Genomic DNA, 17038 nt, shown 5'->3' on the forward strand with positions numbered 1-17038 from the left:
CAATAAAAGAGCTGCATGGAAGAAAAGACTCCTGCTATGAGGCCAAGGACAGATCAAACCTAAACAACTCTCTTAGTCATTTCACAGATTAAGTGAATTCCAATAGGATACAAAATACCCATATTTCTATTTGGTCTTGGAAGAATATCTCCTTACCTTGTGAAGTGTTATTCTTGATGAATGTGTCCAATTGCTCAGCGCATCTCTGTGCGTAATTGGCACCGGTGGAGAAGTGAATTCACATGTTCACTTAACGGTATAGTGTTCTCTGCGCTCGCCAGTGGAGTTTTTTTCCCCGAAGAGCTCATAACCCTGATGTCCCCTGGCGTCAGCTCGGTTAACTCGCGGCTCGGTCGGCTGCATGGCAGTAATCCCCGAGCCTCCTCGGTGCGCCCAGTGGTCAGTGCGCCCCGGGGTAAATCCCCCAAACCAGGAGGAGGAGGAGCTCGTTAGCACGGCCCCCGACCGGGACGCGCGGCTCGGTGATGGACCGCAAGCGACAGGCCGCAGCGCCGGGGCCACGGAGCGGACAGCACCGGGGAGTTATGAAACAGCAGCCAGTGGACCGCATAACTGTCGTGTGAAGTGATATGAAAACAACAAGCAATTTCAATGGCTACAGGTTTATCATTATGGTTGAATATCCAGACAAAGTGTATACATTTCTTACAGTAAACAAGTTGTGTAAAAAAAAAGAAGTCTTCCTGCCTTTAAACTTCTTTGTTTTCATGCTGGAAAAATAATCCACGTGGGGTTTAATAATCCCACTTGTTAGCAATCCAATTTCCCACCAGGACATGTTTTTCAAAAGGAAATCATTTATTATGACTCCTAATGACTTTGGGTGTTTGGAACAGAGCTGTGCCTGTGGTGCTCGTTGCCTTATGTGTGTGACATATTGGACTCTATTGTTTGTTTATTTGGATTTATTTTATGTAAAGTGACTTTGAACCCCTCAGGCGCCATTCAAATATGTATAGTTAATGCTTATAAGGGATATTTTGTATCCTTCTCATAGAAGGAGGTCTCTCCTGATTTGCTGTGTTATCTGAGGCGTCATGCTGCCATTAAATAAGCACTGTGCAGGTCTAAATGAATGACAAAAGGCTCTCGTCTGATGCAAGTTAGTTTTAATTAACACTCGCAGTATAATTTAAAGAAAAGAATCTTTAGAAAACAGATTGACTCAAAAGCATTCAGTGACAGAAAGAGGGCCATTTCCTTTAGGAACTTGTTGGAAGTATCGGGCGAGCCAATCACAGTCCAGGAGCCAATCACAGGGCAGAGGTGCTTTGATTCTTCTTAAACTACTCGCCATTCATCTGTTCCACAACTGATCAAGCAACATTCAATATATTTATATTAACAATGCACTAATAAGGCTACTAATGTAATAGTGTTCCCATAAAGTCCATGGACACAAAATGTTTGATGAGCATTGTATGGGGTGATGCTGTGACACACTTTTTGGCTTCCAGTCAAATAAACATCAAGAGTCTTTTCACATTTAGAATTTAAATCTCATAAGATCTGGTGCTGCTCCAACAACAGAGGCCTCAAATATGTAACATTAAGACTGTCGAGTTCAAACAATGTCATGGCCATATATGGATACTGATCTCCAAACTTGACTTGATTAAAAATCCCATCAACATTAGGTTACAGCAAGGTCTAATGATTTGACACATGGTAAAATAAACACTTCGGATTGCTCTGCCTTTCTTTATTACAATAACATTTTTTTTAAGGAGATAGAATATTTTTTCATTATAGAGTGGTGCAGAAATTAGTCCTAAATCCCAGAAATTTGTTTGCATATTAGAATTACCGGTTCTCTCGTCTCTAAGTCAAGTGGGTTAGATGTCTACATCGGTTAGAGGTCTGTGGTTAATACCAGCCAAAGAAATGTTTACTTTTTTTAAGACGTTAAATACGTCAGTAGAAACCCCACTTGTGGATGTTTAAATCTTCTATTTGTCATGAAAAAGTGACAGTGACCACATAAGACTACTAAATGTCATCACGCTGAACATTAGCCCCCCCTTGGCGTAGCATTTGTGAGAGGAAATCATGTGAACTAAATGCAGTTCATTCATAGCAACATTAGCTTTTTACTTCTGCTGATTGCACTTCCACTTCAAAAACCATAAAGTAGTGTTAATATGGGGTGATTATCCTGCTTAACAAAACGTGTTAAGTACCAAAAACTTGTGTTTGTCAAAGATCTCATTTCTAGAATATTCCGAAAAAGAAAATATAAAAACCCCTTTGCTTTTTGTCGAGGGACCACCTTTAATTCTTACTTCTGGGTTGTCCTAAACAAAGACGTCATCACTGAACCACTCTACTGTCCTGCTACACACCCTGAATCTTTAGATATTTTGATGTAAATTCCAGAAGAATTTGCATGAAATTTGAGTCCAAAGTCAAACTGGGGAACACACACAGCCACCGAAACCACACAGAATAAACAAGGCATAAACATTGAGCGCCTGAAAGCTGTTTTATCCTGGAACAAAGGGCACCATCACTGGGAACACTCAAGGTGATGGAGGAGGAAGGGAAGTTTTAGAGAGAAAGTTAAATGCTTTAAGTAAGAATGCCACAAGGCAGATATGAAGGAAGGAGAAGTGAGAGGTAAGGCAGCACAAAGGCCGTCTTACCTCTCCAACAATATTTCAGGTTATGTGTGTTTGTGATTTTGTGAGCGCGAGTGTCCTGCTGTAGCAGTGATTTGCTTTTGGTTGACAGACTTTGAGGGGATCAATTGGTGGCTGTTGCTGCAGGGTTTGAGGCTGGATAGGTGTGGTCTTTAAAGGTGTGGTCTGTGGGTGGGGTGGGGTGGGGGTGGGGGGGGGGGCAGCAGAGAGGAGGTCCTGCAGAGAAGGAGATCACTTGTTCGGGGGTTTGTAGGGATCCAGAAGTTGTTGAGAGAACGTGTTGACCTTCTCGGCTCCTCTGACTTCGTGTGGCAGCAGCGGTAACTTGATTATGTGGAAATCTTCGTAAAGATCCTCCATCTGTAGGGGGAGGGAACACCGTTAACAAACCTTTAAGCCGTAGAGTCACAACCCCCAAAATCATTCTGCTTACACGTACCTGGTCTAAATACTTGGACTGTATTTTATGACGGGCTTCACACATTTTGCACGGCCTCTCTGCTTCGGGGAAAACAAGTTGGTTGACGATGATGTTGTGCGTGTCGATGCGGCATTTGGCCAGCTCCTGGATCAGCCGCTCCGTCTCATACAGGGAGAGGAATTCAGCGATACACACACAGATGAAGGTGGTCTGTTCCTGATGGATGTGGGGAAGAAAAAAAGGGTGACGAAACATACACAGAATGCTTAAACTAACCCTAGTTCTATTTTTTTTTCATAATTAGGATGTTTGTATAACGCCTAAAGCAGACACCACTTCTGGTTCTCTTGTCTAACTGTTTTCGGTTAGATGCCTGGAATAGAGTGGTGCAGGAACGAGTCCTAAAACCCGGAACTGAGTTAGCATTTTACCACTACCGGTTCCCTCGTCTCAGAGTCGATGGGATTTCTCCATAGGATTCTGGAAAATAGCTCGAAATAAGGTCTGCGGTTGACACAAATTCTACGACAAAATGTTCTACGACATTAAATACATCAGCAGTGACCCCACTGGTGATTTTTGAAGAGTTTACGTGTCTGAAAAACGATGGTTGTTAACAAGTGGCTGAATAGGACTACAGAAGTTGTCAAGGACGTTGTACGTCATTACACCGAACACGTAAACACTCCCGCTAAGTTTGTTTGCGGCTGTTCTGCTTGAAAGCAAATACCTGTGCTCTTGCACAGTTTGTACCTTATTTTATATAGTCTAAAATCCTATGGAGAAATCCCATTGCTTTTTTGTCGAGGGAACCCATGCGCAGCTTACTTCCGGGTCGGCCTACAAAAATACGTCATCCCTGCACCACTCTATAGGAACACACCATTTCCACTTTATGTTTTACGACAGTGACTAAATGAGACTACTAAATGTCATCACACGCGTTACTAGCCACCTTTAGCTTAGGTGTGGTGGTATCGTAGCGTTAGCTTTTTACTTCTGGCAATTCCATTTTCGTGAAAATTATAAAACTGGTTTTACTGGTGGTGATTATTCTGCTCAACAAAATGTGTAAGTACCATGTGTGTGCCAAAGATCTTATTTTATGAGTTTTTCAAAATCCAATAAATAAATTCTCATTGGCTTTTTGCCCACGGCCCCTAAGAATGCTAACTTCCGGGTCAGTCAATAAAAAACATACAGCCTTGTTAGAAATTAAGAGACCACAGCAGAATTATCAGTTTATCTGGTTTTACTATTTATAGGTGTTTTTATTTTTATTCTTTAACCCGTTAAGACCCAAAGACCCCGCCGGCAGGGTCTTAACAGGTTTTTTACACGCCACTGTGTCTCAGGGCTTCTTAATATTTCTAAAACTATGAATGTGTCATACCCTCCTAACGGAAAGAAACTCAGCTAACTGATGATACGAACCATTTTTACCGAAACAAAACACAAGTCTCACAAGAAGGGTCTAAATGAGCCCTGAGCGAAAACATGCTAACGCACTTAGCACAAAACTCTAGGTATAAATCGATCGATATACTTATCGGATCTGCACAAACAAGCTTAGCTAACATGCTGAGATTCCACATATTGGAGAAATATAAGTATCATCACTGAGCGATCAGAATTCGAGACAGGACAGGGGAAGCAAATACAGACAACACGTAGCTTTAGGTAGCAAAACACGGAGATATGCTCACCTTTAGCTGTTATTCTGATCAAAAGTTGTGTTCAATGGCATTAAAACGAGAAAAACGCGGCTTTTTTTCCTAAATCTCTCTAAAAAAGGTCAAATTTCACTTGTTTTGCATCAATCTTGATACAGGGTACTTATAAGGGATGGGAATTTGAAAGCAAATGTATATTCGAATATTCGACCCCCCAAAAAATGGTTAACCGAAATGTACATATCCTATAAAGAAAAAATTGGGTAAAAAAAAAGATGATTTTTTTTTTCAATAACTTTTGGAAATAAATAAATACATGTCCAAATAAGTATAGAAAGAAACCAAGTCGAATTTGTCAAATGTATTGAACAGGTTATCACAGTTTGACAGCTATAGGCCTACAGCTTTAATGTGCGGAGGCGATTCACAAGCAGGCCAGCTGCAGAGAAGACCCTCTCAGCTGGAACGGAGGTTGCGGGTATAGCAAGGTATAGCATGTACAGTGGGGCAAAAAAGTATTTAGTCAGCCACAAATTGTGCAAGTTCTCCCACTTAAAAAGATGAGAGGCCTGTAATTTACATCCTAGGTATACCTCAACTATGAGAGACAGAATGAGAAAGAAAAAAAAATCCAGAAAATCACATTGTCTGATTTTTAAAGAATTTATTTGCAAATTATGGTGGAAAATAAGTATTTGTCACCTACAAACAAACAAGATTTCTGGCTCTCACAGACCTGTAACTTCTTCTTTAAGAGCCTCTTCTGTCTTCCACTTGTTAACTGTATTAATGGCACTTGTTTGAACTCGTTATCAGTATAAAAGACACCTTTCCACAACCTCAAACAGTCACACTCCAAACTCCACTATGGCCAAGACCAAAGAGCTGTCAAAGGATACCAGAAACAAAACTGTAGACCTGCACCAGGCTGGGAAGACTGAATCTGCAATAGGTAAGCAGCTTGGTGTGAAGAAATCAACTGTGGGAGCAATTATTAGAAAATGGAAGACATACAAGACCACTGATAATCTCCCTCGATCTGGGGCTCCACGCAAGATCTCACCCCGTGGGGTCAAAATGATCACAAGAACGGTGAGCAAAAATCCTAGAACCACACGGGGGGACCTAATCAATGACCTGCAGAGAGCTGGGACCAAAGTAACAAAGGCTACCATCAGTAACACACTACGTCGCCAGGAACTCAATTCCTGCAGTGCCAGACGTGTCCGCCTGCTTAAGCCAGTACATGTCCAGGCCCGTCTGAAGTTTGCTAGAGAGCATTTAGATGATCCAGAAGAGGATTGGGAGAATGTCATATGGTCAGATGAAACCAAAATATAACTTTTTGGTAAAAACTCAACTAGACGTGTTTGGAGGAGAAAGAATGCTGAGTTGCATCCAAAGAACACCATACCTACTGTGAAACATGGGGGTGGAAACTTCATGCTTTGGGGCTGTTTTTCTGCAAAGGGACCAGGACGACTGATCCGTGTAAAGGAAAGAATTAATGGGGCCATGTATCGTGAGATTTTGAGTGACAACCTCCTTCCATCAGCAAGGGCATTGAAGATGAAACGTGGCTGGGTCTTTCAGCATGACCATGATCCCAAACACACCGCCCGGGCAACGAAGGAGTTGCTTCGTAAGAAGCATTTCAAGGTCCTGGAGTGGCCTAGCCAGTCTCCAGATCTCAACCCCATAGAAAATCTTTGGAGGGAGTTGAAAGTCTGTGTTGCCCAGCGACAGCCCCAAAACATCACTGCTCTAGAGGAGATCTGCATGGAGGAATGGGCCAAAATACCATCAACAGTGTGTGAAAACCTTGTGAAGACTTACAGAAAACGTTTGACCTCTGTCATTGCCAACAAAGGGTATATAACAAAGTATTGAGATTAACTTTTGTTATTGACCAAATACTTATTTTCCACCATAATTTGCAAATAAATTCTTTAAAAATCAGGCAATGTGATTTTCTGGATTTTTTTTCTCATTCTGTCTCTCATAGTTGAGGTATACCTAGGATGAAAATTACAGGCCTCTCATCTTTTTAAGTGGGAGAACTTGCACAATTGGTGGCTGACTAAATACTTTTTTGCCCCACTGTATATATATGTTTAATTTGGCATAGTTTGCACCCTGCACCGCACTCACTAACCTGGTCGAAATATTTCCACATTACTCCTTTTTGACGCCATGTCAGTTGTGTAGGACTCTTCTTAGAGAGCAAATAGTTACCGGACTATGACTGGTAAAATATGTTGAATACCGGCAAAACTAAATCTCTCCTGTCAAAATGTCTATGTACTTTGCCGCCACACACGGTTGCCAAGCAGCGCTTATTGTCGTTTAGGCTGGCCACTCATGTGTCGCGAGTGTTGACAGGGGGCGGGGGAGCATGCTCATGAACTGTTAGCGCCGGAACCTTTGGGCATAAGATGAGTTTTGAGTCTGCGTGATCTGCGTGTAGGGAGGGGCAGCAGCCATATCATTAGCTAGAACTAGCTAGATCTTATGGATTTGGATATAAATGCGAGTGAAGTATAACTTGACGCGAGAGAGAGAGATCAGCACCTGCAGCTCTGTCCGCTGTGAGGGACCGGTGAGCGGAGCAAAACACACCTTAGACGTCACCTAACACATTTAGCTATGGCACTGTCGTATACATTGAATTATTCAATTTGATAATATTTGATCAACTAAAGGCATCACTCCCAAAAAATAAAAGAAGATTAATAAAAATATGAATAACTCATTCGAATACTTGAAGAATTATTCAAAAACCTGAATAATTTCGAATATTCGATTAATCGTTCCCATCCCTAGTATTTATATCTTATAATTTGGATTCCTAAAGCTTTTAGTCTACCATCATCATTCAAGGGTGGTTTTCACTATAAGTAATGTTTTTTTTGGGACGGACACAATCATTTAACATTTTTTACTATGTTCAATCTGAATTTACCGTAATTTTCGGACTATAAGCCGCGCCTTTTCCCCTATTTTTCGACGCTGCGGCTTATATAACGGTGCGGCTAATCTATGGATTTTTACAGCTAACGGCCAACACCTTTAACTCTATGGGCTCTATGGCCGGCCCGCGGACCCCCACCTTTAAGCGGCGGGCTCCAGCAGGAAAAGCTGGAGGTCAGAAAAGAGTGAGACAGGTAGCGCGCAAAAGTAAAAGTGGAACCGAGAGTTGTATGCCGCTGCTGCGGCTTATATTCAGGTGCGGCTTATAGTCCGAAAATTACGGTACTTTAAAATAAAAAAAAATCTCTATTGATTCTGACTTTTCTACATCCAACTGAGAGGTGTAACCTTGCTTTGAGAAAAAAGATTATTAATTTACCCCTTTTAGAAGTGTAGTTATGGTCATTTGGTCTGGGAGTGTCATTTTCGAGCCTGAGACCTGGAAAACAGGCTCTGGGCTTAACAGGTTAAACTATTCACAACATTTCTCTGTGTTGGAATTCAATGGCTGCTATACATGTGGAGATTGAAGAAAGATAAGGGGTGGTCTCCTAAGTTTTTCCAGAGCTGTGCATCAATATTGCACCGCTATATTGGGTTCAGTAGGATTAGAGTTTAGTTTCTTTTTTGAATGGTATATCGAAGTTTTAATCTGTGTTGTTAACCTGTTAAGCCCTGAGCCTGTTTTTCAAGTCTCAGGCTCGAAAATGACATTCCCAGAACAAATGACCATATCTTCCCTTCTAAAAAGGGTTAAATTAATAATCTTTTTTCTCTAAGTAATGGAAAACCTTTGAGTTGGATATAGAAAAGTCAGAATCAATATAGATGTTTTTTATTTTAAAGAAAATTCAGATTGAACATAGTAAAACTGTAAATTATAGTGTCCGTCCAAAAATTACTTTTTACTTACAGTGAAAACTACCCTTAGATGATGGTAAGGTAGACTAAAAGCTTTATAAATCCAAAGTACAACATATAATAAGTACCCTGTATCAAGATTGATGCAAAACAAGTGACATTTGAGCTTTTTAGAGCAGTTTAGCAAAAAAAACTCCACCTCTGAGGTGATTTTGGTGGAAACGGGGGTTTTACCGTTTCTCTGGAACCCATTGGTCGATTTTGGTGATTGACATCTCTTTCTGACCGTTAGAGCCAATAGAATCGAAGGGGAATCTCCCCAAACACACACATAGTAAAAGAAAAGGTGGGGGCTTCGCGCACGCAGTTTTGCTCCAGATTGAAGCTGTCTCTAGGTCTGACATCACAAAACCGAAAAGCAGGTTTATTGCTCATGGATTATCAGAAATCATTCAAAGTGACACAGACACATTGGATTAACCTATGGATTAACTTCAGCAGCGTTTTTATCTTTTTAATGCCATTGAAGACCACTTTTGACCAGGTTACCACACAGGTGAGCCATTTTGCAGTTTTTAGCGAACTATCTCCATATGTTTTGATGTGTGTTCTTGTTATTATCTCAGATAATTCGTATAATTGAGTGATAATGAGGGCAACCCTCGATTCTGTGTTTCCTCACGATGTGAAACGATGGGTTGGATGTGCAGCAAAGATAAATAATAATGTTTTGTGAGTGAATTTCGGTGCAGTCATCTGTTAGCATTTTTCGCTCGTTGCTAATTCAGAGGTTCAGCGTTAGCATTGTGGGTTTTAAAAAAAAAAAAAATGCAAATGATCAGTTTGATGAGTTTCTTTCCGTTACATGGATATCAAACATTCATAGTTTATTAAATGAACATGCCCTCAGACACCGTTTCCTGCAAGATGTTGCAGGAGGCCCCCGTTACCGGGGTCTCTCGGGCTTAACAGGTTAATACTCCTACTGGTGTCTTGTAATCCCGTGTGAGATGGGACAAATGTTTGGCATGACATAGAAATAAAAAATAAATGAAAGTAACATATAGGGATGTGCTTATGTTAAAACGGCAAGACACTTACAGGGTCTTTGAACTGCTCACTGACTGAGCGGATGACGGGCAGGGTCTCCTCCAGCTTAGAGGCCAGCTGATCAGCGTTCATGTCACCCAGACCGAGCATGGTACACATCTACAACACGGAGAGAGAAACAGAGAAGATGTATATCAATGGGATTGAATCATAGGTCATATTTCATGTATATAACAAATAAACCATTCTGCATTACTTTAAATATTTGCTCTAACGGCCCGTCTACACTACAGGCATCAAAAAATCTTGAAGCTGGGCATGTCTGAAGCTTGGCGATTTTTTGCGAGCAACGCGACCAACAACCAATCACATGAATCTCCCGCCCCCGACATACAAAGCAATAGCAATGTTAAAACGACGTAAACTGGATATAAACTCTCCAAACAGGCGAAGAACCTACCAGTTTCACCCACTGTCTCTGCCACCTCCCTCCATGCTTGGTTCCTCCGGTTTGTATCCCGGTAAATAGTTCTGGTCGTAAAGAACCGGGTGATTTGCTATCGTAATATCTCGTTTGGAATATGAGGAAATGAACTGCGGTCTGGCTCTCCCAGCTTGCACGCGGTTTGATTGGCTAGCGCTTGCACTGACGGGATTTGCATAAAGAAGTTTGCATAAACGGGATTTGATTGGCTGATGCCAAGCATCGAGCCTCAAAAGTTGAACATTGTCATGGCATGGCATTGTTCAACTTTTGATGCCGATAGATGCTCGTGATGCTTGCAAAGCCATGCCATGCTCTCCACAATGCAGTTCGGCGAAGATTAAAAATCTTCTACGTCACCCCATTCAAGTGAATGGGCAAAGCGTTGAAAGCATTTTTCGATGCCTGTAGTGTAGACAGGCCGTAAGGCCCGGAAGGCAAAAACGTCACCATTTCAATACTGCCGTAAATGCAAATGAAAAGCGTTCTTAAATGTTACTTGATAAAAGTTCAGTACTGTTCCCAACCTGATTATGTATAATTTGGAAACAGGTGGTAGTGGGATTAGCACAACGGAGAGGGCACATGTTTTTTTACCAGGGGAAAGACACAAGGTGGCCACAAAAAAGACACAATAGTAAAAAACTGTTGTCATTGTACCGTATGATATTGGAAAATTGGGATTAACTGCACATAAACAGCCGTCTTGCTTGAACTTTGGACATTTTCCCCTACATAAGATTCGCTAGCTGGTGCCTCAGAGACAGTTGTATTTTTGAGAGAATTTTCAGTTTCATTTCTTTATAATTTTGCAGCTACGGCATTTAAACTTAAAAAAAAGAATCTGTAAATAACCACAACCAATGACCGACTCACCTGGGAGATGAAGGGGCTGATCTGGTTCTTTATCTGCATGAGGCGGCCCAGACCACGCTCCACAATGGTGGGGAAGTTTAGCAGCCGCAGTGTGTGACCGGTGGGTGCCGTGTCGAACACAACCACTGAGAAGTTCATTCCTTTCACTAACCTGGGAGACAGGAAGACGTGAGTTAGTTAAACATTTTTCGACCAGTTTTTTTATTAGCTCACTGTGAAAAGTTATTCCAGAAAACTACTAACAAAAAGAGAACAGGCTTTCCAGTGAGCATGTGACTTACCTCATGACCTCAGCATAGCTCATGGCCTCGTCGATGCCGGGGAAGGCGCTCATGGCCTCCTGCATCATTTTCTTACCCATGCTGAGCATGTTGTCCTCCTCAAAGAACTCGTCTGGCAGCTCTGCAACACCCAGGCTCGGGTCAATCTCCTACACTCACACAAAACAAATGAAAAAAATAAATCAGCATATTACACACCGAGGGGCTGGGAAACTGCAAATTATTTCAGGGCTTCAGGGCAATTCTGTTTTTTTACACAATCAGGGTTTGTTTCCCAGATGTGGAATAAGCCTTGTGACACTATAAAAATAGTTAAGTCATGCTCTTGTTTTTATTTTTACATAAACAGCCTAAATTGAGTTTTGATCCTTTATACTTGTCAAACTTTTGTTGAGAGTTTTGAGATTATGCACAAAAAAAGAAAGAAGAACTATACATTTTCACATGTCATGGCAATTAAACCACAGGTGTAAATAATACAATTAATGATGGCTAAATTGAATTTAGCTGCTTTAGACCCCGTTTACACAAGAATAAAACGGGTTGGATCCGCATAGTTTCTCTTGCGTATAGCCCTTTTCATTCACAAGGCCGTAACAAAACGATCGAAACGGACCCCACAAACGATAACGGGTCCCAAGGTGGATAGATTTGCAAACAAAACGCTCTGGGGGGTCAAACGGCTCCGTGTAATCGCCTCTATAAGATCATTTCCCGATAGATGAAGCCATAGCCCCGCCTCTCCCCACCTCTGCTGCTCACTGCTGTAGCATGGTCAGTAGCTACTGCTAGTGCTACAGCTACTGACCATGCTACAGATGTTAGTACAACATCTACAGCTCGACCATGCATGCTACAGATGTTAGTGCAAAATCTACAGCTCCTCTACCACAACCATCAGCAACATGTGGACATGGAGAATTACATGAACTACTACATGTTGCTAAATCATCTGCAGGGCATAAACAGAAGGGCAACCATGGCAACCTTGCTTGGGATCTTCTTCGCTGCTTTTGGTGTATTTTGTGGCGGAAGTTACAGCGGCAGTTACAGGCCCGGCATATGTACTACAGTGTGTCCAGCGCTTTCGAGCGGTCTCGTGTGGAAGTAATAATAATAAATGGGATTTATATAGCGCTTTTCTAGACCCAAAGACGCTTTACATTACGAGTAAGGTCGACAAACAAAACAAGAACAAAAACACAAACAAAAACAAAACCAAAACAGAAAAGCAGTCAGGAGGATGTTGGTTCAGAGGGGGGAGGGGCGGGTTTAAGGATAAGCAGAGTTGAAGAGGTGGGTTTTGAGACTGGACTGGAACAGGGTGAGGGAATCAGACTCACGGAGGTCTTGGGGGAGGGAGTTCCAGAGCTTCGGGGCTGCCACAGAGAAGGCTCTGTCCCCGAAGCTCCGGAGTTTGGCCTTGGGGATTGAAAGCAAACCGCCTGAGGTGGATCTGAGGGACAGGGGTGGTTGGTAGAGGATGAGGAGGTCAGTGAGGTAGGGGGGGGCCAGATGGTGGAGTGCTTTAATCGGTGAGGACCAGGAGTTTGTAGTGAATGCGGTGTGAGACGGGGAGCCAGTGGAGTTCTTTGAGGACCGGGGTGATGTGATGCCATGATTTGGTGTGGGTGAGGAGTCTGGCGGCTGCGTTCTGGACACGCTGGAGTCTGTTGAGGGATGTTGTGCTGATGCCGAAGAGGAGTGAGTTGCAATAGTCAAGGCGGGAGGAGATGAAGGCGTGAATGAGTCGCTCAGTTGCGGGGCGGGTGAGAGAGGGACGGAGTTTGGCGATATTGCGGAGGTGGAAAAATGAGGTTTTTACAACTTGTGGGGGTCGGGGGAGAGGGTGGGGTCGAATATCACCCCAAGGTTGCGTGCCTGGGTGGAGGGGGGAACAGGGGTACTATCGATGGTGAGTGTCAGGTTGGGGGTTTTGCTGAGGGTGGATTTGGAGCCGATGAGGAGGAGTTCAGTTTTATTGCTGTTGAGTTTGAGGAAGTTGTGTTGCATCCAGGATTTTATTGCAGTCAGACAGGATTTCATGTGTGTGAGAGGGGGGTTGTGGGGGGATTTGGTGCTGAGGTAGATCTGTGTGTCGTCAGCATAGCAGTGAAAGTCCAGGTTGTGATGGCGGAGAATCTGACCAAGGGGGAGGATATAGATGATGAAGAGGAGGGGGCCGAGCACTGAACCTTGGGTGACTGAAGCTGTGGTAGAGGAGTGATTGTTGAGGGAGATGAAGTGGGATCTGTCGGAGAGGTAGGACTGGAGCCACCTGAGTGCAGTACCTTCGATACCGATATCCCGGAGTCGGGTAAGCAGGATGGTGTGGCTCACGGTATCGAAGGCTGCACTCAGGTCAAGGAGGATGAGGATGTTGAGGGAACCGGTGTCAGCAGAGGTGAGGAGGGAATTGAGGACTTTGATGAGTGCCGTTTCTGTGCTGTGGTGAGGAAGAAAACCAGACTGAAGGGGTTCAAAAAGGTCATTTGTTTGGAGATGGCGGTGGAGTTGTTTGGAGATGATGCGTTCTATTGTTTTAGAGAGAAAGGGGAGGTTGGAGATGGGGCGGTAATTACTGAGGGAGGAGGGATCCAGATCGGGTTTCTTGAGGATGGGAGTGACAGCAGCAGTTTTGAAGGCAGAGGGAACGGTTCCTTGGGACAGGGAGGAGTTGAAAAGGCTGACAAGGTAGGGGCAGAGGACGGGGAGGCAGGACTTCAGAAGAGGGGTGGGTAGAGAGTCAAGCGAGCAGGTTGTGGGTTTGGAGGAGCTGATCAGTTGGAGTATTTCAGGGGGGGTAACCAGAGTGAACTGGGAGAGAATGCCGTGGGAGGAGGGCTCGGGAGGTCAAGGGAGATGGAGGGAGGAATTGTGGCGGTGGATGTTGGGGGAGATGTTTGTGTGTCAGATGCAGCGGATAGGGAGTGATTAATGGCAGTGATTTTGTCAGAGAAAAACTGGAGGAATTAATTGCATGGAGTGGAAGTGGAGGAAGAGAGGGTGTCAGCACGGGGTTTGAGTAGCTTGTTGACGGTGGAGAAGAGGGTCCTGGGGTTACGGGAGGGGTCGATGAAGATGGTGGAGAGGTAAGCAGATTTTGCGGCAGTGAGGGCGTCTCTGTAGGTAGTGAAATGGAGTTTGTAGGATTCATGGTGAACTGTGAGGGATGATTTCATGGTTAGGCGTTCGAGCTGGCGGCCGGTTTGCTTCAGTTTACGGAGTGCAGGGGTGAACCAGGGTGAGGAGGTTTTAAAAGTGACATTTTTCCTTTTGAGGGGGGCCAAGCTATTGAGGGAGGCGAGTAGGGTTGAATTAAGGTGGTTGAGTTGATCATCGGGTGAGCTGAGGTTTGAGTCCAGGGGGAAAGTAGAGGATAGCAGGTCGGAGAGGTGCTGGGGATCGACAGAGCGTAAATTACGGAAAGTGATTACAGAAAGTTACAGCGGCAGTTACAGGCCCGGCATATGTACTACAGCGTGTCCAGCGCTTTTGAGCGGTCTCGTGTGGAAGTACAGCGCCACTTACAGTCCCGGCATATGTACTACAGCGTTTGAATACGTGTGAACGGAAGACTTTTTTGAAAACGCAGACTGTGCATAAATGCAAACGCTCCCGTGTGAGCAGTACCTTAGACACTGGTGCTGTGTTTTCATGCCCTTGTTAATGTTATTACTAACACCTGTGCCATTTGAGTGACTCCAATATGATGTTTTCAGCTTTAAAATGTATTATGTTGGCATCCTGTTGTATTATTAAAACGCAATGTTAAGAGTTTTCTCACATTAACTAGCATCCGACAGGTGAATGTTCACGAACATGCATGTTGTTAAGCTTACAGACAATTAAAATGTAACAACTACTAATTAATGTAATTAGTTACACCTGTGCTTTTTCGTCTTTGATAAATTAAACTGCCTCGTGCTTTTGGAACAGGTGAAACCAATTTAAGCTTGTCTGTAGCGTGTTCATGTGCCACTTACCATTGCAAAGAGGTTTTCATAGCCCATGACCTTAGTGGGCACCTTTGAAAACTTCTGGTCAAAAGCATCAGAGATGTTATGAGCAGGATCGGTGGAGATGATGAGGACACTTTCCCTGACAGCAGCGAGCTGGACCGCCAAGCTGCAGCTGAAAAAACGACCCAGGAGAGAGGTAAGTATGCTGTTTGTTCCCATATCTGAAAAGATGCAGTGAACATGTAACAACAAAATATTGATATGTTTGTATTCGAGGCCATAACCGAACACTTGCGTCTTGTATTTATTTTTTGTAATGCTACACCATTTTTAAAGCCTCACCCAATGACTCCAATGTTAAAAATATGCGTAATGGTGGAGCTGCCCTGACGGCTAACGCCAGATAGCCAGTGTAAGCATTAGCTAAGTTGCACCATAACCAAGGTAAACCGTTGAAAAAACACCAGGCAGAAGATATCAAACAGGCTGTAGGTGTCATCTTACGAATCCAAAGGTAAACGATGTAAAGAAGTGATGAGTAAATGTGTCAGTTGGCTAATGTTAGCTGGTGACAGTGCTAGACAGCGTTCCACTAACGTCACCCGGCTAATTGACAACTAGCTTGGCCTAACCGTCTTAATGTTACGGCAATGACATATGCTATTACATCTATATCCGGTATTGTATCTATTATTAAAGTGGTGTTGTTATAAAAAGCTTCTTAATCATTCACTAAGAGTTAGCCACGTCAAATTATGGTTGCGGCTAATCTCAGCTAGCTAGCTATGTTAGCATACGACGTAGCGTGAGTTAATATCAGCAGGCGGAATTAGCATTTTCCTTCAACTGACCTGCATGTCGTTTTACCCACACCACCCTTTCCACCCACAAATATCCATTTTAAAGACTTCTGCTCGATGATGTTCTTCAGTGTCGGCTCCAACGGCTCGACATCAGGCGCATCTTCAAACTCGTCTTCCAATGAAGCTGCCATCTTGTCTGTGTACACTGTAGCGAACAGTGACATCGAGGGGGGATGTACCACACTGCTGCCTTCGCGGCTCCTCGGACAAACGCCGTGCAACAAAAGGTCTACAATGGAGAGCTAGTAGGTTACAATTAGTAACCTACTAGCAACTGTGGAACATATTTTCTTCCAGTCGGACCTGTTCAACAAATGTGGCTTCCAAAAGGGTTGGCATCAATTCACCCTATTCATTTAATATCAATAAAAGCTGGAGTATTCTTTTTAAAGAAATACAAATGCGGAATTTCTGTTTCATGTTTTGATCTGGTTAAGCCCCACTTCACTGGATGGAGAACGAACTAACATGTTTTGCTCTCTCTCTCTCGCTATCAAATTAGTAGGACTGTACTATTTTAGTTATTTGTTTTTGTTCAAAGCTTCTGTTTTCCAAATGATGTCTCTCATATTTGATAATGTCAGAACCCTAATAATAAAAAATGTCATCAAAGTGATTCATCAGAATAAATGAATTGGTCTTTTTTATTTTATTTATTCAAATCAATTGGAGTAGTGAATCTTTAATCGAATCTTTAGCCACAACTACTGTGCCTAAATATGGGTTTTAAAAAAGATATATTGTTGTGATGCATATTAATATTTTAAATGATGCTGTAAAACCCTACACAACAGAAATGTGTTACAGCTTTTCATATCCTAAATAGCCTGGTGTTAATTGTGGGGGTTTTTTCTCGCCTAGGTGACGCTGGACCTTCACAATAGTCAACAGAAGTTTGGACGATTTCTGCGTTCAGCTCTAGATGTTCTCTCTCAGC

At 43.0% G+C, this 17038-nt stretch overlaps 1 protein-coding gene across 1 annotated transcript; it reads right to left on the bottom strand.

Moving 5' to 3' along the window:
* Nucleotides 1–1113: 1113 nt before the first annotated feature.
* Nucleotides 1114–16265, bottom strand: get3 (guided entry of tail-anchored proteins factor 3, ATPase; the record flags this gene model as incomplete). Its single annotated transcript, XM_079653577.1, has 7 exons — nt 1114–3020; nt 3100–3297; nt 9687–9794; nt 10996–11146; nt 11277–11425; nt 15263–15410; nt 16090–16265. 7 exons carry the CDS (start codon nt 16263–16265, stop codon nt 2892–2894), a joined length of 1059 nt encoding a protein of 352 aa, XP_079509703.1. The 3' UTR covers nt 1114–2891.
* Nucleotides 16266–17038: the final 773 nt, after the last annotated feature.

This window comes from Notothenia rossii (genome assembly GCF_949606895.1).
Source record: "Notothenia rossii genome assembly, chromosome: 1".
In the NCBI taxonomy this organism is placed as follows: Eukaryota; Metazoa; Chordata; class Actinopteri; order Perciformes; family Nototheniidae; genus Notothenia; species Notothenia rossii.